Source organism: Engraulis encrasicolus, chromosome 5 (assembly GCF_034702125.1).
Source record: "Engraulis encrasicolus isolate BLACKSEA-1 chromosome 5, IST_EnEncr_1.0, whole genome shotgun sequence".
In the NCBI taxonomy this organism is placed as follows: domain Eukaryota; kingdom Metazoa; phylum Chordata; class Actinopteri; order Clupeiformes; family Engraulidae; genus Engraulis; species Engraulis encrasicolus.
Genome location: NC_085861.1, coordinates 6,448,128 through 6,473,889, shown reverse-complemented (window position 1 = coordinate 6,473,889; position 25,762 = coordinate 6,448,128). Strand labels below are relative to the sequence as shown.

At 43.6% G+C, this 25,762-nt stretch overlaps 1 protein-coding gene across 1 annotated transcript in view; it reads right to left on the bottom strand.

The window, feature by feature from the left end:
* Nucleotides 1–9,704: 9,704 nt before the first annotated feature.
* The window catches only part of syt11b (synaptotagmin XIb), a 52,013-nt gene continuing 35,955 nt past the window's right edge, over nt 9,705–25,762 (bottom strand). The window contains exons 2-7 of the mRNA XM_063198558.1: nt 25,546–25,762; nt 24,400–24,561; nt 23,591–23,719; nt 20,052–20,315; nt 11,791–11,911; nt 9,705–10,015 (exon numbers count right to left, since the gene is read on the bottom strand). The exon at nt 25,546–25,762 is cut by the window's right edge and continues 151 nt beyond it. Coding sequence (XP_063054628.1) covers nt 9,705–10,015; nt 11,791–11,911; nt 20,052–20,315; nt 23,591–23,719; nt 24,400–24,561; nt 25,546–25,762 — 1,204 coding nt within the window. The remainder of the gene's footprint in view (nt 10,016–11,790; nt 11,912–20,051; nt 20,316–23,590; nt 23,720–24,399; nt 24,562–25,545) is intronic.

Here is a 25,762-nt window from a genome sequence, read left to right as displayed (position 1 = left end):
ATATTGCCATTGCTCTTGTATAAATAAAAGGCAGCGTAGATGCAGTCAAGCATTTAATCGGATCAGAACTATACAATATTCACGAACATAATCATAGCCAGCATTACTAACAGGTACAAGTGCAGATACAAAGAAGGGTTAGTTAGTTTTGTGTTTTTAAGTAAAGTAGAGTACAGACAATACTGCATGTTCATCCTCTAGCCTCTTTAGAGATGGCCATTGCAGTTCTGGACACTCACCACCAGGTGTCCTCCTGGAGCAGGCACTGTATATAGCATGCCTGCCTGCAAGCCTGACACAGTGTTGCCAGAAGTTAGATAATTATTGTATTTGTTCCATAATATTGTCCTCCGTAGTGCGATAGTTCAACATTTTCCATCTGGCAACACTGGCTTGACATCACATGGGATCAACATGAGAGAGAGAGAGAGAGAGAGAGAGAGAGAGAGAGAGAGAGAGAGAGAGAGAGAGAGAGAGAGAGAGAGAGAGAGAGTGAGAGAGAGAGAGAGCAGCACTACATTCTGTTACACCACGTCCTGGAGGTATTAGTGTAAACACCACCATGGAGATGATCTGATTCATCTCTATTATGTAAACATCAACATGTAACATCTAACATGTATGTTATTATGTAAACGTTTGCCTGTGCAAAGTAGGATTTCCACCTCTAATACATGTATGGGGGCAAAGGGGTCAAATGAGTATGTTGTCCAGGGCCCATGGGACATAGGGGGCCCAGAATTGGCTCCTCATTACATTGTGTGTATTGGGTAGGGGGCCCTTTCTGATGACTTTGTCCTGGGCCCAGTGCAAACTGTCAGCGGCCGTGCATATACTGTATGTGCTGAGTTAGTACATGATAAGCTCTCAGGGCAACATACCAGAGCCACCGCATTGTTTTTACAGATTTGTTGTCTTTTACGACTTCATTTGACAGGACCGTTTGAGAGGTGGACAGGAAGCGAATGGGGAGAGAGATGGGGAGGGGTTGGCATATGACCCGGGCAGGGAATCGAACCTGGGTCAGCTGCATGGCAGACGAGTGCCCTACCGGTTGGCCAGGGCAGGGCGCTGCCACCACCTTGTTTTTGATGAAACTCGATATGAAACAAATTTCTGACTGGGGCCTACTGTATATCAGGCTTGTACGAAATTCCGAATGGAAAGAATTTAAATTCAAAGTAATGCCACAATACGAACACTAGGTGGTGGTGTTGTATGTACTTTCAATGGGTGGTGTAGATTAAATTCAAAGAAATTCAAGGTAATGGCACCACCTAGTGTTCGTATTATGACATTATTTTGAATTGAAATTCTTTCCATTCGGAATTTCGTACAAGCCTGCTGTATATATATATGATACAACAAGCAGAGAGATGTTACAATTGTGTTCAAGCTATTGGGAAAAACACAGTTGTATGCAGTGCAGTCATACTGTAGCCGAACAATTGCACAAAGGAAAATAAATTAAATAAAGTATCAAGCAACACCTGTAGTGTACCACTTTAACGTTTTATTTGCACATTCAATATGTGTTAACAAAACCAACAGACAGACTAGCATTAGTGTAATATTTTGCGTATTATTCCATGGCATTTTGCGGATTCGCAAAGATATTTTTTTTCCCCTAGTCACTTCGGACTCACGCTGCAAGTATATGCACAGTTTGCACACAATTCAACGTACTGTAATAATTTACAACAATCCCTGGTCATTGTCAGTACATTAACTAATTACAGCTTTCCTTGGATTTAATTTTATACAGCCCATTAAAAACCACACAGTCCAAATAAGGGTCAGCAATAGGGTTCCAAAATACAAACAAAACAAGACAAAACAAATTAAAACAAAGTGTTGGATGTGGAGGCTATAGGCTTAAAAAACGTGAAGAGGGGTTTAGGAGTGTGTGTGTGTGTGTGTGTGTGTGTGTGTGTGTGTGTGTGTGTGTGTGTGTGTGTGTGTGTGTGTGTGTGTGTGTGTGTGTGTGTGTGTGTGTGTGTGTGTGTGTGTGTGTGTGTGTGTGTGCGTGTGTGTGCGTGTGCGTGCGTGTGCTATGGGAGCCCTTAACCTTCTAGTGTGTCCAGGTATCACTTCAGCACCCCTTGCAGACAGGACACGTGTTGACCATGCCAAATGGCATTTCTAGCATTTCATACAGTATTTTCAGGTGAAACTGCATAACATTAGTAGTTTTGGGTAGGGTGCACACATCCAAGAACAGTTTTTGCAGGTGCCAGACAAAAGAGTCAGATAGTTGAAGTAGGTAGGTCTGCACACTGCCAATAAGATCCGAAAATATAAACTTTATTATTTAAAAAGCCACCTTTTGTTTATTTTATTTTTTTGAGCTTATTGGCAGTGTGCTGACTCACCCCCTTCACCAAACTGCATAACCTTAAAATGATGTCGGGTGCTGGACAAGACGGCCTCAGGGGCCATAAACAAAGGTTTCCGACTAGGGTGGCCAGACATCTGTCTTTAGGACGGACCGTCCGTCTTTTCAGTGCCTTGTCCGGCGTCCGGCACAACATTATGCCAGACACCTGGTTGATTAGTATGCATGAAAAATGCACAAAATTGCCACTAAGGAACACACATTTTCATGGGGGAGGACCCCCAAAACCCCCATCCAAAAATATGTCCACCTTTTTACTGTCACAGAGATGGTCACCCTATTCCCCACCCCTGTCCCAGCGTGTCCAAGTATGACTTCAGAACCCCTTAACAGCCGGGAAACATGATGAGCATGCCAACACACAAGACATCCACAGACTCAGGTAAACGACAAACAAAATAGAAAATAAAACAAAACTAATTTCAGAATAATCCTCAACGCATAATCCTATCGGTAATCAGTAACGAGCATAAACCATATTGGAACAAGCATACTGTAAACCATATTTACTGACTCTCCACTTGGTGTCTTTATGCACATAGACAGACAGACAGATAAACATACAGACATTCGTTCATTAAAAAAAAAAACATATTCTGGGTTATCAAGATGGGGTGTTTGTGAAAACGGTACTTCCTAACAAAACCAAAAGGCAGTGACTGTAGACTGTAGTATTTTGTGTAGTGTGTGAATAAACCCCTTGCCTTTATTATTATAGGACAGTGTGAAAGTAGACAGGACATGAGTGGGAGAGAGAGAGATGAGACAGGGCTGGGAAATGACCCCAGCTGGATTCGAACCGGGGTCCCCGTGGGCAATGTAAGCCCAAATGTGGGAGGCTTAGCATGCTGCGCCACAGCGCCCCCCCACCCCTCGCCTATTCCACCCCCATGACCCCCCACAGCATGTTTCCCTGGGCAGTAGAGCAACTCATAATATGTTTTTACCTTAGTGTCATTGTTCACATAGTCAATGCATTTTGCCTTTGTAGATTTTACAGTAGTCTATATATTGCACATACTACAGTATGGTGTGTCACATTCACAAGAATCATCAGACAGCAGTGGTTCTCAACCTTTATTGTATGAACCAACGCCCCCTTGACCTCATCATAAGCCTACCAACACCCCCCTTACGCAGTATTAAAAAATAAAATAGACTAATTCCCCCCCACAATTTTCTACTGACCGCCCCACCTCTCAGCTGTCACCTCCTCAACACCCCCCAAGGGCTCCCTACCGCCCCCTGGGGGGCTTGTACAGAACATCCCCTGTTGAGATACACTAGCCTACTGTACAGTCGCAACACAACGTTATTATACAGTAGCAGTTCCCGCAGTCATGGGTAAGCAGTTACGGTAACAGACTTGTAGCCCAAAGGTTGCCAGTTCGACTCCCGACCCGCCAGGTTGGTGGGGGAAGTTATTAACCAGTGCTCTCCCCCACCCTCCTCCATGACTGAGGTACACTGAGCATGGTACCGTCCCGCCGCACTGCTCCCTTTCGGGCGCCATTGAGGGCTGCCCCCTTGCACGGGTGAGGCATAAATGCAATTGCGATGTGTGCAGTGTGCGCTTGTGTGATGTGGAGTGCTGTGTCACAGTGACAATGGGAGTTGGAGTTTCCCAGTGGTGCTGGACTTTCATCAGCACTGGTTCCAATGGCGTCTTCCATGAATAGTTCAGTAGCTCTACCTATATGAATCTATTGCAGAGATGCCAAACTTCGGCCTGGGGGGGCAAACCTGGTCCAGACAGACAACACAAGTCACACTGCTCTTCAACAAATATATTACATGTACATGAGTGAATTTACCCTCTACGTCCTGCACATACTGTAAGTAAGAACTCTTTCCTCTTTTTTCCTTCCTGAACACAGCTGGGCTTAAATTGCAACACAACGTTTGCCCTGTCCATTCTGAGGAAGAAGGATAAGCGACTCAGCCATGTAAACCAGCCCCAACGCTACACAACCAATCACAGTAGCCTACTGTGAGCCATGTAGACCAGAGCCATACAGAGGGGAGAGTCGGGCAATCTCCGCTGTGTGCTAAGGCCGACTTCCTCATTAGCAAAATTAGCTGTTTTAGCTTCTCAGTACTGCTCAGCGTTGCGAGTGTTAGTTCCTAGTAGTGGGCGTAGCACACAGCAAATGCAATGCGATGCAATGCAGGGAATATGACAATACTTGCTGTTCGTAGTAATAACTTCAGATAAACATCACAGATGGTAAAACTGTTGTGATTATCACCACCGAGACAGTTGATGGTTTACATATTTGTGGTGATTACCCCGCAGTATAGTTCGTTAGTCCTTATTTTTGGCTGTTAATGTGGTGGTTCTATGTTGAGTCTATGGAAAGACAGCCGCTTTAGGAACACCCTTATCTCGCTGAAAGGCGGAGCTGGCATTTAATTCCTGGTCCTCCAATCGCGTAACTCTCCCATCTGTATGGCTCTGATGTAGACCAGCCCCAACGCTACACAACCAATCACAGTAGCCTACAGTGAGCCATTGAAAAATCAGCCACAATGCTACACAACCAGCTTCCAACCACATCTATCTCACAAATATACAGCATCTCTCTGCTCAAAAACAAAGTAGTGGTAGAAGTAGAGGTACTCTTACACAAGCTGTCAGACATCTTCATTTCCCTCAGGATAGAAGTACTCTACTCCAGTGTTTCTCAACCTATTTTTAGGCGAGGCACCCTTACAATTCATGAAAATTTTCAAGGCACCCCAAACCAGCAAGCCGTAACTTGCCATCACATCCGATACCTTAGAAAAGTAACACATTTGGAGACGTCACACGACCACGTTCGAAGTTGCAGCTGACTGGGGCCTGACCTATATTTACTTTATTGTGCGTAAATGGCAGATGAAAGATTCCACTGACTAGCATTATCTTATCAATTTAGACAAATATGTATTATATTACATAATTTATTTATCAGCCACGTTTCCGCGGCACCCCTGAGGGGGGCCCGCGGCACCCCAGGGTGCCCCGGCACCCCTGTTGAGAAACACTGCTCTACTCTACAACATTAGTGGTATGATTATTACATGGTTTTGAATTTTGTGATGTCATCCTATGAGTGTTGTCATTACATCTGTAAGAGTACGTCTGCTTCTACGTTATCCAACTCTGCTGAGAAACAAACACATTGCAGTAGTTATGCAACATGTGCCAACAGCAGCACTGTATGTCCATCTGTAATCCTGATTAAGTCAACCCTAATGGGCGCCATTATGTAAAGGACGAGATGGGCGCACGGCGGGAACATTTGTCATTTGTCCTATGATGGAGAAGGATAGGAAAAGCGAGTGAGTGAGTGAGTGAGACGGAGAGAGAGACAGAAAGAGTGGAAAACAGACAGCGGTGCTGAGATGGCCCACCTGCATTTCTTCCTTCTGTTGGGTGTGTGTGCCAGACTACCTCGCTCCCTCTGCCACACACACACACACACACACACACACACACACACACACACACACACACACACACACACACACACACACACACACACACACACACACACACACACACACACACACACACACACACACACACGTTTGCCATGAGATGTAGCCCCTTAACACACGCTGTTCCTCCACTGGAGCGCTGTGATAGTCACTGAAAACACTTTACTACCACAGTACTACAGCACTACGCCAGCGCACAGGCCATTTAGTAATACATTAGGAGTTGGCCATTTCCATTCTGGTAACAACTCATTTATAAGAGGGGCCATGTCTTGTCTTACTAGGTTAAGGAACAGATTGACACATTAGCTTCCCAACGCAGTCTCACCCCAAGTAGTCAATTTCTGACTACCTTGGACCAGACTGCAATTTTTGACGTCTTGGGTATTCCTCCCACGTCACATTCTGACTATGTGGCCTAACCCTAAACCTATTCCTAAACCTAACCTCAATGACGTTATGCTGCCACAAGGGGGCGCCTTTGAGGACATAGTCAAAATGTGACGTGGAAGGAATACCCAAGACGTCAAAAATTGCAGTCTGGTCAAAGGTACTCAGATATTGACTACTTGGGGTGAGACTGTGTAGAGCTTCCACTACAGTCAATGGAGCTGGCCACACCAGACAAAGTAACGCAGCAACAAATGTGCCCATTCCTTTCAATGCATTTTCAATGTGACTAAATGTAATGTAATGCAACGCATCCAAAGTAGTTCTGGCTTAATTAATCGACAGCTTCCGGACAGGAAATGGACAGTAGCCAAAGAAAGCCTTTATGGGTTCATCAAGGGTATTCTAAGTGCCGTTTCCACGTAGCCGGATATTTTTAAATGTGGATTTTTCCCACCCTCCTGTTTAGGTGTAAACGCAACATGTGCTTAAAAATAAAAACTCCATTGTAACAGGTGCGTTTTAGCCCCCTAAATGGGTTATTTCTAAAGCCAGATTTTTGCTATGTGGATTTTAAAACTGTTTATGTGGAAACAGAAGGCCAAAACCCAGCACATTTTCAAAAATATCCTGCTACGTGGAAACAGCACCTAAAAGGACAAATTCAAAAAACTATTCAAAAAGGGGAGACTAGGGAAGTTCATAGCCTATGTAGTATATTCTGTCCTATGTCCACCAAGTTCAATTAACTTTCCCATGAGACATTTTCCTGACAGCAGTCATCAACCATGTCATCTCGATAAGTGAAACAGAGAACAATTCAAAAGCGTTTTTGCAAGGCAATGTCGGTGCACTAATATCACAGATTTACAAAAAAGGAAATATCCAAAGCAATACAAAGGGCAACCGAGAAAAGTGGGAAGCCTTCATCTATTTTTTTTCTTTTGTGTGTGTTCACATACTATACATGGAGACATGCGGACAGTGCAGACAAGGGTGCCGGTCGTCCAATAGAATCCCCCGTTTTCCAGAGGGGGGCATAGTTCATATCTTATGTGTTCTTTTATTTTTCATTTTTTACTTTCTAGTTACGCTCATTTGTGTCACAATGAGAATAGCAGAAGACAGTGAGAGCTGCCATTGTGGATTATAATGGAAATAGCGGAGCACAACCCTCTATGCAACACAAAAGAAATAAACATTTATTATTATTTTTTATAGTAGCATTCCTTGAACAGCCACTGGTCAGTGTTGTTGGTGCTGTTATTACTATTGGTCAGACCTTTCTGGAAGATTCGCTTTTCTGTCTGGCGATTTGACAGTCGATAATGGTAAGCCTAGGAGGCGATGGGGAACAGACTTCACCAGCGGAGGAAAAACATCTGGGGGCCGTTTCTCGACAGTGCCTTTGCTAACGACTTTAGCCATTTTGTTCGTTCTTAAGACCAACGTTGTAACCAAGGTCTTGAGTTGGTCTTAAGTTGTTCTTAAGTTGTTCTTAAGTTGGTCTTGTGTCTAAAGACCAACTGAAGACCAACTTAAGACCAACTTAAGACCAACTCAAGAGCAACTTACGACCAACTCAAGACCGACTCAAGACGGTTAGCAACAACAAGAATCGAGAAACGGAGTCCAGCTCAGAAATCGTCATCCCATAACAAGAGGTTGTTACAGTAAGATTTGTGAACGCATAGCAGAGCTCTGTATGTTACTAGTTCATTAACCATCTCATGAATGACAGATAATCAGCAATTATTATTTGCGATGATGAAAGAAGTCTTGCATTGTCATAAAGAAAGAAAAATAAAACAATCTGACATCACAATTTTTTTAGGACAACAGCTGTACTCCTCAAAAGGTCTGTCTGGGTTTGCTATATTTGGTTGTACAGAGAGAAAAAAAATAAAGTCACTCTACTTCAACTTGAACAACAACACTTCACTTCTTAATGCTCGCTGGCTTTTCTTCTTTTTTTTCTCGTGATAAAGAAAAAAACAAACATCAGTATCATTGTTCTGACATGCGATTACAACCAGTGCAACGAGAGAGAGATTAGTGAATTCTTGACGTTATACAATTATTTTAGAAAATCAAAAGCGACGCGGGCTTGATTCCCCAAACAACACAGCCACCAGGAAATGATAACAGTCTGGTATTCATAGTCATATTTTGGTCTCTGGCGTGACTACTCATTATTAGTGACAGTGTTATTGGATACTGGATGTTTGTGTGTCACAATATGTTTTTCAACATGACTTTTATTCTTTTTTTGTAGTGTGTGTCAGTATTGGTGTTCAAGTCCCGTGTGTAACAGGGAACTGGTGTCGTGTTCCCTTTTTGTCCACTTTCCTCAGCAGAGAGAGAGACATCACTCTACTCTCAGACAGAGGTCTCTTGCTCATATCATGTCAGTGTCAGTATGTGTCAGTGCGTCTGTGTGTGTGTGTGTGTGTGTGTGTGTGTGTGTGTGTGTGTGTGTGTGTGTGTGTGTGTGTGTGTGTGTGTGTGTGTGTGTGTGTGTGTGTGTGTGTGTGTGTGTTTGTGTGTGTGTGTGTGTGTGTGTGTGTTTGAGAGAGAGAGAGAGAGAGAGAGGGAGAGAGAGAGAGAGAGAGAGAGAGAGAGAGAGAGAGGGCGAGAGAGAGAGAGAGAGAGAGAGAGAGAGAGAGAGAGAGAGAGAGAGAGAGAAGTGGAGATGAAGACATCTCATCTGTACAGCGTTCATGTGAAGTTGCGTGTGTGCACACGGCATGTAATGTATTTCTAGGTAGCCATAAGTTCTATGTACTGTATGTATGTTTGTATGTATGTTTATATGTACTGTGTTTACGGGATGTATGTATGTATGTATTTATGTAAGCTATTGGTCACATTTTGGTATATCAGAATTTGTTTTGTACAGTAAGTGCGTGTTTGAGACAAGGGTATGTGCAAGACTGTGTGTTTCTGTGTATATGCACTGTAAGTATATGTGTATAGCCATAGTGTGCACGTGTGTGTACAGTATGTATGTGTACTAATCTGTACATGCACATGTGTACATGTGTTCATCTGTTTTTGTATACCGTAAGTCTGTATGTGTGTGTGTGTGTGCATATGTACCGTATGTGTACATGTGTATGTCTGCATAGTGTGTGTGTGCTTGTGATGAGTTGTACTGCATGTCTGACGTGTGAGTCTTCTAGGCCTCAGCAGCCATTCCCTAGTACTCTCTCAAGCCGTGTGTGTGTCTATAAAGTGTGTATGTGTTTCTATGTGTATTATGTATGTTTGTGTGTGTGTGTCTGTACTACAATGGTGCTAGTGTTCATGTGTGTGTGTAATGCATGTGTGTGTGTGTGTGTAATGCATGTGTGTAATGCATGTGTGTGTGTAATGCATGTGTGTGTGTAATGCATGTGTGTGTGTGTGTGTGTGTGTAATGTGTGTATCTTCCCCTCTAGTAGTGTGTGAGGCTGTGCCACTTGGCCACCTGCCGTCGCGGGTTGCTGCACACCTGGTGCCAGTGGTCGGCGGCGGGGGCGGAGCAGGAGCGCGCGCCCAGCAGCAGACGTCCAACCACCTCGTTCTTCGTCGTGCGGTCGAAGTCCATGACCAGGAACTCCACCTGCACGTCGGGCAGCAGCTCGGACGCCACCTCGTAGGCGAAGGACTCGTTCCAGACCGGGTCCAGCGTGCCCTTCTTCACGTGCGTCTTCTTCTTGGCGATGCGCTTGCGGCCGTAGAAGACGTTCACCTTCACGTACGGGTCTGAGGAGAGGAGAAGAGAGGAGAAGAGAAGAGGAGAGGAGAGAAGAGTAGAGGAAAGGGGGGTTAGTGAATGTGTTTCTGTGTGTGTGTGTGTGTTGAGATGGTGGTTATGTTTTCTTCTTGGCGATGCGCTTGCGGCCGTAGAAGACGTTCACCTTCACGTACGGGTCTGAGGAGAGGAGAAGAGGAAATGGGGGGTTAGTGAATGTGATTCTGTGTATGTGTGTATGGGGCAGTCGTGGCCTAGTGGTTAGAGACTTGGTCTTTCAATCTATGGATTGCAGGTTTGAATCCCCCCTGACCTCTCCCTACATCCATGGCTGAAGTGCCCTTGAGCAAGGCACCTAACCCCACACTGCTCCAGGGACTGTAACCAATACCCTGAAAAATAATAGTTGTCAGTCGCTTTGAATAAATGAAAGCGTCAGCTAAGTGCATTGTAATGTAATGTGTTGGGGTGGGAGAGTATGTTTTCTTCTTGATGATGCGCTTGAGGCCGTAGAACACGTTCACCTTCACGTACGGATCTGTAGGAGAGGAGAAGAGAGGAGAAGAGAGAGCAGAGGAGAAGGGAGGAGGGGAGAGGAGAGAAGAGAAGAGGAGGGGAGGAGAGGAGAGGAGAGGAGAGAAGAGGAGAGGAGAAGAGAGGCGAGAAGAGAAGAGAAGAGAAGAGAAGAGAAGAGAAGAGAAGAGAAGAGAAGAGAAGAGAGATGAGAAGAGAAGAGAAGAGAAGAGAAGAGAAGAGAAGAGAAGAGAAGAGAGGAGAAGAGAAGAGAAGAGAGGAGAAGAGGAGAGAAGAGGAGAGCAGAGGAGAGGAGAGGAGAGAAGAGAAGAGAAGAGAAGAGAAGAGAAGAGAGAAGAGGAGAGCAGATGAGAGGGGGGTTAGTGAATGTGTGTCTGTGTGTGTGTGTGGTGGAGTGGTGGTTATGTCTTCTTCTTGACGATGCACTTGTGGCCGTAGAACACGTTCACCTTCACGTACGGATCTGAGGAGGAGAAGAGGAGAGGAGAGGAGAGGAGAGGAGAGGAGAGGAGAACAGAGGAGAGAGGAGAGAGGAGAAGAGAAGACGAGAGGAGAGGAGAGGAGAAGAGAGGAGAGGAGAGAGGGCTGTTATTGTGTGAGAGTGTGTGTGTGTGTGTGTGTATGGGGGGGCATGCGTCTTCTTGTGTGTGCGGCCGTATGTCACATTCACCTTCAAGGACAAGAAGGAGGGTGGGAATGTGGAGAGGGGAGAGGGGAGAGAGAAATGATGATGATGATGATGATGATGATGATGGTGATGATGGTGGTGATGATGATGATGATGATGATGATGATGATGATGATGATGATGATGATGATGATGACGATGATGATGATGATGATGATGATGATGATAAAGGAAATGTTTAGGGAAGACTTGGAGAGGTAAGATGATGACAAGAGAAATATGATGATGATGATGGTAGGGTTGGTGGTGGTGGTGATGATGGTGATATTGATCATCGCGATATTGATGATGATGATAATGGTGGTGATGGTGGTGATGGTGGTAATGATGATGGTGATATTAATCGTCATGATATTGATGATGATGATAATGGTGGTGGTGGTGGTGGTGATGATGGTGATGATGATGATGATGATGATGATGATGATGATGATACATACAATAGACAAGACACACAACATTTTCCTTGCTTTTCTGATAACCCGTGATGAGGAGAGGATGAACATGAAAAAATATACAATAGCGTAATAATAATATATATATATAATATAAAAAGTGACTCACTGCCAGAGAGTCCGGTGATGTCCATCTTCGGCAGGTGTTTGGCCTTGAGCACCACCACACTGAGCCGATTGGTCACGGGCTGGTAGGACAAGGAGACTAGCAGCTCACCACGGCTCACACACTACAGGGAAGAGACAGAGAGGGAAGATTCATTATGATATGAAGACAGCAGAGACAGAGAGGGGAGATTCATTATGATATAAAGACAGCAGAGACAGAGAGGGGAGATTCATTACGTCAAAGAGACAGGAACTGTCATGATAAAAAGACACGGGCTGGTAAGACAGCGACACCAGCAGCAGAGATACTCTAGACAGAGATAAGTCATTCTAGTTAATTTCTGGTATCCACTTTCTGTTGGGTGAACGCCCCTTTATAAGACCTTCAGTTAGGAGACATTCGGAGTCCTGAAGTTGAGAATAAATGGAGTCCCCTTAGCGCTGTAGATAGCGGTAGCGCACTTCTCGTGCAAACACCTCAAAAATACAAGAAGAAGGAGGGGACAATGCCCCCTTAGGACACCCAACTTGAGCACACACTTTTTCATTGGGTGGGCGGGTTTCAAAGCCTCTTTATTACTCCACCCTCTTTGCTAGCAGCTCCCCACGGCCCCCCACACACTAGAGGGAAGAGAGACAGAGAGGGAACATTCATTATGAGTGCGTCTTAATATGCGACCTTGCCTCCTCCACTTGCGCTTGTCTCCTCGTCCCGCCTCCTAGCCCCTCCTCCGTGGAGAAAACGATAAAGTTTCCCAGCTGTCAGCCTAGCCACAACAACTTTTGAGGGACTGTTTTTCATTCACCATCCCAATTGCAAATGAGAAACAGACTCTACAATTGAGCTTTTGCAAGATATTGAAATATAATGCTGTTGTCAGTGATGTCATCATGACGAGAAGCAAGTGGAGGAGGCAAGTGGAGGAGGCAAGTGGAGGAGGCAAGGTCGCATATTAAGATGCACTCCACGCCGGTGACCCGGGTTCGATTCTGACTGGAGGTCCATCCTGCCAATCCCTCCCCTCGCTCTCACTCACTCAATTCCTGTCACACTCACTCACTGTCTTGTACTAAATAAAGGCATAAAAGCCCATATAACATATCGCTACTGAAAAAGACACCGCCTTGTAGACACAGGGAAAATATTCATGATGAAAGGACACCAGCAACCAAGGCTGCACTGGGGGAGAAATAGGGCCCTGGCACTTTTGGATTAAAGGGGCCCCTCATGGGGGAGAAATAGGGCCCTGGCACTTTTGGATTAAAGGGGCCCCTCATGGGGGAGAAATAGGGCCCTGGCACTTTTGGATTAAAGGGGCCCCTCATGGGGGAGAAATAGGGCCCTGGCACTTTTGGATTAAAGGGGCCCCTCATGGGGGAGAAATAGGGCCCTGGCACTTTTGGATTAAAGGGGCCCCTCATAATATTATTAGTGGCTCAGAACTGACTCACCGGTGGGCCCCGCACCCTCGTGGGCTCCCATTTTCAGAAAAATAAAAACAATTTTTTTACATTTCTGAAAATAGGGGCCCATGAGGGTGCAGGGCCCACTGGGAAATGCCCGCTATGCCAGATGACTGGTCCAGCCCTGGCTGCAACTCCCCAACACACTAGACAGAGCAGAGAGATAGACAAGAGGGCACATGTCATGATAAAAAGCAGAGGTGTCAAAAGTAAAAGTAAAAGTAAAAAAAAAAAGAAACACAGATTCCCTCCCACAGAAGTAACTTATCTGAGTAAACAGTAGACCTGTGTACTCGTCTTACGATCAGCTAACTGATCAAGTTTATGGTGGGTCCTTGTTAGGTTTCCAGTGTTTTTCAGTAATAACACACTCTATCTATCCCATTAGTTACAATGGAATAAATGGTGTAACAGCTATGTAATGCCATGTGCTAGTGTTGTAATTACACCACAAAAGTACTTTCACTTTTACTTTTGACACATCTGACACCTCTGACACCTCTGACACCTCTGATAAAAAGGCACGGGCTGGTAGGATAGGAACACCAGCAATTCTCCACAGTTCACACACTAGACAGAGAGACAGAGAGGGAAGATTAATTACGCAAGTGTGCGGTTTCTGACCTGAGGGAACATTTTCATGATCAAAATACAGGCAGGTAGGACAGCTCGCCATGGTTCACACACTAGACCAGGGCAGGTGGGGAACCCATTTCATTCGAGGGCCACTGTGATGGAGTGACCATCACTAGGGTTGTGGGTGTGTTCTGACTAACATGCCAACGAGCCTGGCTCTTTGTGTAGCGGTCGGAGACCCAGTTTACTACCCCAGAAGGTCTGGGTTTGAGTCCCAGCTGGGCATATCTACTCCCCTTCGCTACAGCCACTTCAAATTTCATAAAGTCCTCCAAGGGCTGTACTATGAACACACACCAGGATTTGACACACCTGCACTTTAGGCCTACTGTATATTGACGGTGGGCACCTCTACAACAGACCTCAACTTCACTAGGTCTCCTGAAAATATACCTTAATTGTATTGCAAATGCTATTTCTAAGCTTTCTCTATATTCCATGTGAAACTGCAGAATATTGTGACACTGAAGAAGGCTCTGTGCAGCCGAAACGTCTGTCATATCAGTCCCTGCAATGTTAAAATAAAAAGAAAACAACAAGAAAAGAAGAAAAACTGAGTGCGATCCATTTCCTAAACTGCAGAATATTCAAATTATATCGGGGGCCGGATAAGATGGCCCCAAGAGTCGTAAATGACCCTCAAGACATAGGTGCCCCCCCTGCATTAGACAGAGCAGAGTATTTGTATTAATCCCGAAGGAAATTAAGGAGTCTGTCATCTAACATAACTACACAAATACAAAAAATACACAAAGAACTAATGCGCATTGTTAACATTGCAGTAAACATATAACACACACTCGAGTACAACAACCATCCTTACAGCAGTTCATACACACACACACACACACAAGGTTTAAGTCCTGGTAGGCTAGCGTGTTACACACACGCACATACACACACACACACACACACACACACACACACACACACACACACACACACACACACACACACACACACACACTCACACACACACGAAAAAGACAAAAGGCACATTTTCATGATAAAACACCAGCAGCTCTCCACAGCTCACACTAGACCGAGAAATAACAAGATGAAATGCTTCACACACACACGAGACCTCATTTTAAATCTGTTACAAAATAAATGTGTAAATGTGAGTGTGAATGAATTCATCAACATTAAGCTCCTTAAGCTACACATCTTAATTTACTTCCGCCCTAATTGCCCCTTATTAAAATAACAGCAACAGTAGAATGTAATATTAACCGCGCCATCATCAAGGGAGGAGGTGTTTCATAAGTGCAAAAAAATACCCTAATTAAGTTGTCTAAACTAAAATTAGACTAATTAATACAGCCCTACAAAGGCAAAGTGCAGTGACTACGTCAACACTGAAACTGAGAAAAGAGCCCTCAAAGTATTGGTATTAGTTTGGATAGTTACTGCTAATTTGACATAGTAATATCTCTAAAACGGGACACATTTGGACCATAAGGCTTTGTCACAAGATAATGGAGGTGTTGTGAAAACCATTTACAGTCTAAACTCAATTTTAACAAAATAATGTAGTTACTGCACTGCACTGATGAAATTGTATGAAAATATGTAAGACTTTGGAATGGATACAGAAATCATCATGTTCCCTTCACATATCATTGACCCCCTTGAAGGCTGTTTTAGTGTCATTATAAAGCTCCCTGCATGAATCCAAAAAGGCAATATAGATAAACAGCTGGAAATCATAAGAACTATGGCTGAGGATAATTGTACAAATATTATGATATAATTTTAGTAACATGTTTTATATTCAAAATAGAATTTAGTTTATTTTCATTATAAAAGATACACAGTTATATGTAAATTTCCCTCATAAACACAACATTGCATCACCTCAGATAACCACTACACTTGAGGTTACAAATGTCTTGCGGGAAACACTGTGTGACTAACACACCCTTATGTCAGCACTGCTTGTAGCCTACAGTAGCAGTGACACACAGCGTTATCTCCGAGTCACACACCTCATAAGAGTCTCCTCATGGCTCCACAATGATCACAAATGGCTACCTTTACATGAAGTGAAAGCCCAACTGGGAAACTCCAACTCCCATTGTCACTGTGACACAGCACTCCACAGTGCAAAATTGTTCACTGCACACTGCACACAACGAAATTGCATTTATTCCTCACCCGTGCAAGGGGACAGCTCTAAATGGCGACCCAAGAGAGCAGTGCGGCGGGACGGTACCATGCTCTGGGTACCTCAGTCATGGAGGAGGATGGGGGAGAGCACTGGTTAATTACTCCCCCCACCCACCTGGCGGGTCGGGAGTCGAGCTGGCAACCTTTGGGCTACAAGTCTGAAACCCTAACCGCTTACCCATGACTGCCCAGTTGAGAACATAAGACATTTAATTCAAAATTGACTCAATTTAATTCTGAGCCAAGCTTAATTCTGCTTTGAATACATCATGTAAACACTTGGAATTACACTCGGAATTAAATGAAAGATCAAAGTAAACTGGACGGAACTATTTAATTCTGAATTATTCATTCGGAATTGAAAACGTCATGTAAGCGTAGCCAGTCTCGTGAGGCAGTCAGCTGCGCTCTTTATTCAAGCCTTCATTAAAGGAGACGGGCCGCTACTGATATCCTTTACATGGCAACCAAAAGCTCAGCAAGTGGGCCTCGGCCATACTCAAACGGCTAAGGCACCCATACTGGCCGAGTGACTCAGGTTTGATTCTGGACTGATGTAATTTCTCGATCGTCCCCCATCTCTCTCTCTCACATTCGCTTCCTTTCAGTCACCATCTAATCTCACACTATCCTGTCCATTAAAGGTATAAAAGCCCATTTAAAAAAGGAAAATAAAAGCTCAGCAAATGTTCCATGTTGGCGTCACGGTGGTGGCCTTTTCATGGGAGTCCCTTTGTGGCCAGAGATAGTGTGCTCCTCATGGCTGGACTGGGACAAAAAGTCCGGCCGGGCATTTTCCGCCAAGACCGGTCCGCCAAGCATTGAGGGAGACGATGAAGCCCATGGCAACATTTGTAGTCTTCTATTATAAGCTACTTTGACCACAACAGCCAAAATTAATATTTAAATCTGACTCAGAGAGGTCAGCTGTAGTGGCATGAGGACTGATACCACTACATTGAGGGGAGGACCAGGCCAAAATCATCAACAGGCCAGCGGGCAAATGCCCTGTATGCCTTATGGCCAATCCAGCCATGCTGCTCCTTTAAGCTGGTCTTGTCTTGTCTTGTCTTGTCCTGCTAGGAGTCGGCCGGCTGCTTGCAATTAAAACCCTTTAATGGTCGACCGAAAATCAATAGCCAACGCAGCGACCTTGCGGACGGGCTGGGCTGGGCTGGGCTAGGCTGTCCGGCTCAATACACTGCATCCCGTAGATAGGGAACTGTGTGTGTGTGTGTGTGTGTGTGTGTGTGTGTGTGTGTGTGTGTGTGTGTGTGTGTGTGTGTGTGTGTGTGTGTGTGTGTGTGTGTGTGTGTGTGTGTCTGTGTGTGCGTGCGTGCGTGCATGTGTGCGTGTGTCAAGGCTCGGGTTTAAACATATTGTGGTGGTGACTTGGAGGAACGTTTTACTACATACAGATATAGCTCTAACAAGATCCAAAAGGTAATGTCTTTCTTCCTGTAATAGGCCCTGGACAAATCACAGACATCTTTGCGGTGTGGACATTAGGATGTCAAAGTTGACTACATGTCATGTCGTTTATTGGAATAGGCAGACTTATAGGCTTGGCATTAGCACAATGAGGACAGAATCACCCACAGAAAACCATGTCACGATTTACAGTAGATTACCGTGTCACGATTTACAGTAGATTACAGTGTCAGCATTTAGATCACAGGAGACACATGCTCAATTACAGTACATTACACATCTTAACCAGATAGCTGTAATTTATCGCTGGGGCAAATAGGCCATTTAAGAAACAAAAAAAAGGATTTAAGTGTTCAGACATTTTTTTTTTGATTTCACAGCTAATGTTAATGTCTGGCACCTTTTATAGTCATAGTAGCGCGGTGAAAAGACATCTCTGAGACAAAACAAAAAACCTTGAGACTAGAAGTGTGTTTATATATATGTGCCTTTGCATAATATTAACCCTAACTAATGTATTATTTATATAATTTATTATTTATTTATTTACGCAATTAATTATTTATCTTAACTTAATTATTTATTTACTTACCCCCCTAGTGACTAGTACTAAATTGGGGGGCACTGTGGCACAGCGTGCTAAGCCCACCACTTGGACTTGCATGCCCATGGGGACCCAGGTTCGAGTCCTGCCTGGGTCATGTCCCAAACCCCCATCTCTCTGTCCCACTGATCTCCTGTCAATCTCTACTGTCCTGTCATCAATAAAGGCACAAATAGTCCATTAAAAATACATCTAAATCATAATACATGTTAAACATATGCACTCACTTGCAAAGAACCATTTCAAATGGGACGTGGGTCATTTTATGATCCTTTTTATAAAGATAATAGAGGGGGGAAATAGGGAAAGCCTTTGGCCCTTTGCCATTCCAAGGCTTTACGGCAACTAAAAGGAACGTGATTCCACAAACCTAACTAAAACTATGAAAAAACTGAGTGAAATTGAACATCTTGACAAGATGAATTGGATAACTAACATCTAACTAATTGTTAACTAACGTCTCAGCCAGCTGAGCACTGTATCTGTTCATGTATATTTTGGTTCTGATGCAAATATTCAGTACGAAACCTTGACACCACCAGTGTTAATATATTATATATATGTGCCTTTGCATATTATTAACTTACCTAACTAAATGATGAGAAAGACTGAGCCATTTCCATCAAAAGCTCAATGAAATTGAGCATCTATAGTCAACCAGATCATTAGTCAAGTCAAGTAGGTTTATTGTCAATTTCTTTACATGCACTGGTCATACAAAGAATTTGAAATTACATTTCTTGCTTTCCCATACAGACATAGACTAATCTAGGTAAGGACGTAGACAGTATAGACATAGACAGTACTTATACATGGACTTAAGACAGTATGGACATAGACAGTGATCATACAGACATTTAAAGTGCAAGACTGGACAGCAGAAGACTTGTAGAGGACATACATTAAAGAGGTATTGTTGTGCTTTTGTGCTTTTCCTAAAAAAAAGTCCTTTATAGCGTTCAGTCACGTTCCTCATTTCCATTATCATTAGAAAATCACCCGGCGACTCAGAGAAGGACGGCTGTGTGTTCGTGATGAATACCATCATGTGTGTGTGTGTGTGTGTGTGTGTGTGTGTGTGTGTGTGTGTGTGTGTGTGTGTGTGTGTGTGAGTGTGTGAGTGTGTGTGTGTGTGAGAGAGAGAGAGAGAGAGAGAGAGAGAGAGAGAGAGAGAGAGAAGGACGGCTGTGTGTTCGTGATGAATACCATCGTGTGTGTGTGTGTGTGTGTGTGTGTGTGTGTGTGTGTGTGTGTGTGTGTGTGTGTGTGTGTGTGTGTGTGTGTGTGTGTGTGTGTGTGTGATGGTGATGAATAGCATGAGAGGTGCAGAGTGACAGCCGCTTGACTCACTCGTCTGATAACACCCACGATCCCCAAAACACCCCCATATTCCTGCCTTTTACACACTTACACACACACATACTTACTGTACGTAAGAAGTGAACACATTTAAAAGGCTATTCATCAGACATCACCTGATCACCATGTGTACTGTAATCTGCAGAATCTGCTATTAACTCAATATGCTCCCGGGAATATTAGCACATTTCTACTGTATTTATTAGCATATTTCTAATTATTAGTATACTGTATTTCTAGGGTACCTGGGCCCCAGAATCACCACAGTTTCTATCGTGTGTGAGATCTAAGTAATGTATTACTTATTAGGATATGTCTTCACAATGCATAGGTTTTTCATTTACAAACATTCGTGTTGTGAGGAAGGGCAAGATGCTAAGCAGCCAAGCACGTGAGCTCATTTTTTGACCGATAGCCATTTCCTACAATCAGAGTTTGAAAGTGCCAGGGTCACGCAGCCAGGTGGCATTTCAGTAAAAATGAGGACAGGTTGTTAATCCAATCGCATGCGATTATTCTTGCCCCTCCTCACAGCACGAATGTTTGTAAATGGGAAACCTATGTATATGCAATTGTTTGTGCCCCACCCCCCTCCTCACCTGCATGCTCCGCTTGGTGATGATCTGGGTCAGCTGCACCTTGCCCGTGCTGGGGTCCACTCCAGCCAATGGCACCACGGCCTCACCGATGACGTCATCGCGGGCGAAGCGATCGAAGCTGAGCACCAGGAAGTGTAGTGTGAGGTCGGGCAGCGCGCTGAAGGCCACGCCGTAGAAGGTGAACGTCTCGTCGAATACGGGCTGGCGCGTGCGGCGCAGGACACGAGTCTTCACGCGGTGCTTCTTCTCTGGGAGGATGGTCATCTGGCGAAGACAAATACCAATATTTTAATGGAAAAGGTTGACTGAGCGCTCTTGTTCTCCAACTTAGTAAACTCCAAACTGTGGGTGCTCTTGAAGTAAGAAGACTAAAGTCCTTTCATTTAGAGCGTGTTGGCACTAGGGCCGACTTCAGGCAACTCCACAGGCCGACAAGGATTGTCCTTAGTATAAAAACCCTTTATTAATCCATGGGCATTGTTACAGAGATAAAAATCTCTGTAACAATGCCCATGGATTAATAAAGGGTTTTTATACTAAGGACAATCCTTGTCGGCCTGTGGAGTTGCCTGAAGTCGGCCCTAGTGCCAACACGCACCAATATTTTAATATTTTAATGACTGGTCATCAAGAAAGAATACTTTCAATACTTGGTCCTCTTACGGATATGAATACCAGTATTTTAATTAATAATGGTCATCTTCTATTACTAATGCTTTTAATTGCAAGTAAAAAGACTATTACTAGAAGATGGTTGAAACCAGATCCTCCTCAATTAAATGATTGGTTAGACGTTATCCATGACATATACAGTGCCCTCCATAATTATTGGCACCCCTGGTTGAGATGTGTTTTTTAGCTTCCAATTATTTATTTATTTTTCTAAATAATATGGGACCTTAATGTAAAAAAAAGAGAAAAATCCAACCTTCAATACAAGTGCATTTATTCAGTGGGGAAAAAATCCCACATAAAGAAATAATTATTTGACATCAAATAATGTGTGTCACAATTATTAGCACCCCTGGTGTTAATATTTTGTACAACCCCCTTTTGCCAACAAAACAGCACCTAATCTTCTCCTATAATGTTTCACAAGATGGGAAAAGACAGAAAGAGGGATCTTCAGCCATTCCTCTTTGCAGATTCTCTCTAAATCATCCAAAGACCTGGGTCCTCTCCTCTGTACTCTCCTCTTCAGCTCACCCCACAGGTTCTCAATGGGGTTGAGGTCTGGGGACTGAGATGGCCATGGGAGGAGCTTGATTTTGTGTCTGGTGAACCATTTCTGTGTAGATTTGGCCATATGTTTAGGCTCATTGTCTTGCTGAAAGACCCAGTGACAACCCATCTTCAGCTTTCGGGCAGAGGGCAACAGATTTGGATTTAAAATGTCCTGGTATTTCAAAGCATTCATGATGCCATGCACCCTAACAAGGTTCCCAGGGCCTTTGGAAGCGAAACAGCCCCACAGCATCACTGACCCACCCCCATACTTCACAGTGGGTATGAGGTGCTTTTCAGCATGCGCATCTTTCGTGGCACGCCAGACCCACTTAGAGTGTTTGTTGCCAAAATGCTCAATCTTGGTCTCATCTGACCAAAGCACACGGTCCCAGTTGAAGCCCCAATACCGCTTGGCGAACTCCAGACGTTTGCGTTTATGATTGTGAGTGAGGAAAGGTTTTCTCCGTGCATGCCTCCCAAACAGCTTGTTGGCGTGTAGACAGCGCCTGATGGTTGATTTGGAGACTTTGTGACCCCAGGATGCTACCATTTGTTGTAATTCTGTAACAGTGAGCTTTGGAGATCTTTTGATTTCTCTTTACCATCCTTCTCACTGTGCGTGGTGGCAAAATAAAACTTGGGTCCTCGTCCAGGCTTGTTTACCACTGTTCCAGTTGTTTTGAACTTCTTAATTATTCCTCTCACAGTGGATATGGGCAGCTGCAGTTAAGTGGCAATTTTCTTGTAGCCTCTGCCTGACCTGTGAAGGTCGACGCACATCTGCCTCACTTGTATGCTGTGTTCCTTTGTCTTTCCCATGTTTAAGAGTGGATAAGAGAAATGGCCTCTGTGTCACGTCATATTTATACCCCAGGGAAACAGGAAGTGATGAATTACTAATTAAATGTTCCTACATACTCTGGTAAACTTTGTAAACTACTGTAGAAATGACAGAAATGCTTCAATTATATTTATTTCCTGGGAATTGTTAAGGGTGCCAATAATTGTGGAACAGGTGATTTAATGAAAAATAATTATTTTTTAGTCAGGGATTTTTTTTTCTTCTTACAATTCATTTGAGTTGAAGGCTACATTTTCCTACAATTTTCAGTGTGACAGTATTCTTCTGCAATAAACACTGAATTTATTTTAAGGCTTTTAACACATCTCAACCAGGGGTGCCAATAATTATGGAAGGCACTGTATGTGATGGGAAAAAATGACATACTCATTAAGAATCCGAATTGAAAAATTCTCTGGAATTTGGATCAAGTGGACTGGATATATACTTTTGTTAGCTAAATTATTTTACCCTCTGTCTTTTCTTTTTTCTTTTTTATTTCAATATACTACAATTGTATATACAATGTACCGACTGAAATGCTATGTAAAATGTAAGCTCCCCATGTTCATGTTCTTTAAATTTCTCTTTTTTATTTTTCATTATGTGTAAAAATTGTATAAAACTTTAGGCCTTCAGTGGAAGATTGATATGTGTAATGCAACTAACATATTCTTGTGCCTAAATAAAAAAAACAATGACCAAAAAAATAAAATAATGGTCATCTTACGAATATGAATACCAATATTTTAATGAATGATAATGTCATGAATATGAATACCAATGTAAATACTTCAATGATCATCTTACGAATACAAATATGAATAACTGAATCATCTTACCAATCTTACGAATTACGAGTAAATAAATTCTTCAATATATTATACATATTATATTATACACTGCAATATTTTTGTAAATGAACGAATAATATACTTATGAATAATATATTTCTATTTAATACATTCATTTTAAATAAATAAACAAACAAACAAACAAACACGACTAATAAATAAATTAACATCCAACCATACCTTGACGTAGGGGTGAAGACAAACACCAATATGAATACCAATATATAAACGGTCATCTTACGAATACAAATACCAATACTTGGATACTTTAATGAATGATAATCTTACAAAAACGGACACCAAAACTTTAATGAATGGTCAGATTACGGATATGAATATCAATATTTTAATGAATGATAATGTTGTGAATACAAATACCAACATGAATACTTTAATAAATGAATACAAATATGAACAAATGAATCACCTTACGAATACCAATATGAATACCTAAATAAATAAACTCTTTAATATATCATACACTAAAAATATTGAATGAATAATGAATAATATACTTATTAATAATATATTTCTATTTAATACATTTATTTTGAATAAATAAATAAACAAACAAAAAACAAACAGCACTAATAAATAAATAAACAACCCAACCATACCTTGACGTAGGGGTCTGCGCTGCCGGCGCGCTCGTCCACAGCGGGTAGTCCTCGAGCGGCCTGGATGGTCACCACCAGCGCCTTCTTGGGGAAGTTATAGTCCACCGCCAGGCTCAGCTCACCCAGACTCTGGAAGAACAACATTCAACAGTCCATAGTAAAGAAGAAGGATCACCGCACACTGGTGGACTTAGTTTTTCTGTTTTTATTTAGGTGAACAACGCGTTTCGCATTGCACTTCGTCAGGTTCACTTTACTATGGATTAATGATGACTGCACTTCACCAGCACCTGGAACCTGGCTGTGCATAGGAGTTCCAGATCTTTGAAAACAACATTCAACAGTTTTTAACAAAAAGAGCAGTCAACCTGGCCCTCAGGTGTATGATCACAAACAGTCCAAAGTGGTGGGGTTAGGTGTGTTAGGTGTTAGGTGTTAGTTGTGTGTGTGTATGTGTGTGTATGTGTGCTTGTGTATACCTCGATCTCCTCTGGCCCAGCGTGTGCGTGTGTGTATGTGTGTGTGTGTGTGTGTGTGTGTGTGTGTATACCTCGTCCTCCTCCTCCTCGGGTCCCGTCCCGGGGGTAAAGGGGGTGGCGGTGGTGTGTGTGTGTGTGTGTGTGTGTGTGTGTGTGTGTGTGTGTGTGTGTGTGTGTGTGTGTGTGTATGCGTGTGTGTGTGTGTATGTGTGTGTGTGTGTGTATGTGTGTGTGTATGTGTGTGTATGTGTGTGTGTGTGTGTGTGTGTGTGTGTGTGTGTGTGTGTGTGTGTGTGTATGCGTGCGTGCGTGCGTGTTATGTGTGTATACCTCGTCCTCCTCCTCCTCGGGTCCCGTCCCGGGTGTAAAGGGTGTTGCCGTGGCGCTGCTCTGGTTGCTGCTGCTGGAGCTGCTGGCGCCCGACCCCCCGCTGCCCTCCAGAATGGTGTAGTCCGCCGTGATGGGCAGCTCGCGACCCAGCCTCAGACCCTGCTGCTGGGGGTACTGGTTGTGGTTGTGGTCGTCAGCCATGCTGGTTCCATAGTCGCCGTCCAGTTCCTAAGGGTGGTGTTGGTGGTGATGGTGATGCGTTTTTCAATTCAATTCATTACAGACCATGTGCTACTAAAATACAAATGTTGCCTTGATATTCATGCATTGCACCACCAGAGTTACTGGTTGGCCAATTTACATCTGCAGTCCATAAAATCCATAACCCATCAAATCTGCAGTACATGAAACATCTAAAACATACAAACTAGTGTGGCCTAATGGTAGGGCTCTGAGCCATTACGCCGGCGAACCGAGTTCGATTCTTGCCTAGTCCATTTGCCATTCCTTCCCCATCTCTATCCTGTCCCTTTCGCACTGTCATAGCAAAATTAAAGGCACAAAAGCCAAAACGTATCTGTAGCCCCTTAATGCACGCCGTACCTCCTGTGGCACGCTGTAATTGACATTGCAAGTTAATTACTATAGTACTACGCTACTATGACAGTGCACAGGGCCTTTAGTAATACATTACAACTTGGTCATTGCCATTCTGGTAACAGCTAATTTAGAATGCCGTGTCTTAAAGGGACACTGTGTGAGATTTTTAGTCGTTTATTTCCAGAATTCATGCTGCCCATTCACTAATGTTACTTTTTCATGAATACTTTGATACATTTTGGGGCATGGCAAATCTATGGTGACACTTTCATTTTACGCCAGAGCTATCCTCTAAGGCAGTGTTCCCCAACCTTTTTTGTCTTGCGTACCCCCTAAACCTCTTAGTTGTGCCATGAGTACCCTCTAATTCATGTTCTACATCGCTTTCTATGTCCTGATGTGACTGCTCCATACATTTGTTATAATGATAACATCTTTCCAAGTACCCCCTGCAGTGTGCTCGCCTACCCCTAGTGGTACACGTACCCCTGGTTGGGAAACACTGCTCTAAGGGGTTAAAATAAAAACCATATGAACAGAACATACGTGATGAAGGTGGTGGTGCTGGTAAGACAGCTGTCCGTTCTCGGCCACGGCCACGGCGGGCGCCCCGTCGGCCCCCTCCCTCTCTCCCTGGCCGCCGCCCCTCCAGCCGGCCTTGCGGGCCAGTCGCACCGCGCGCTTGTTGTTGCTCAGCGTGTCCGGGTAGATGCTGATGCCCTTCAGCATGTGGATGAACTTGTAGGGCGGGTCCTGCGACGGA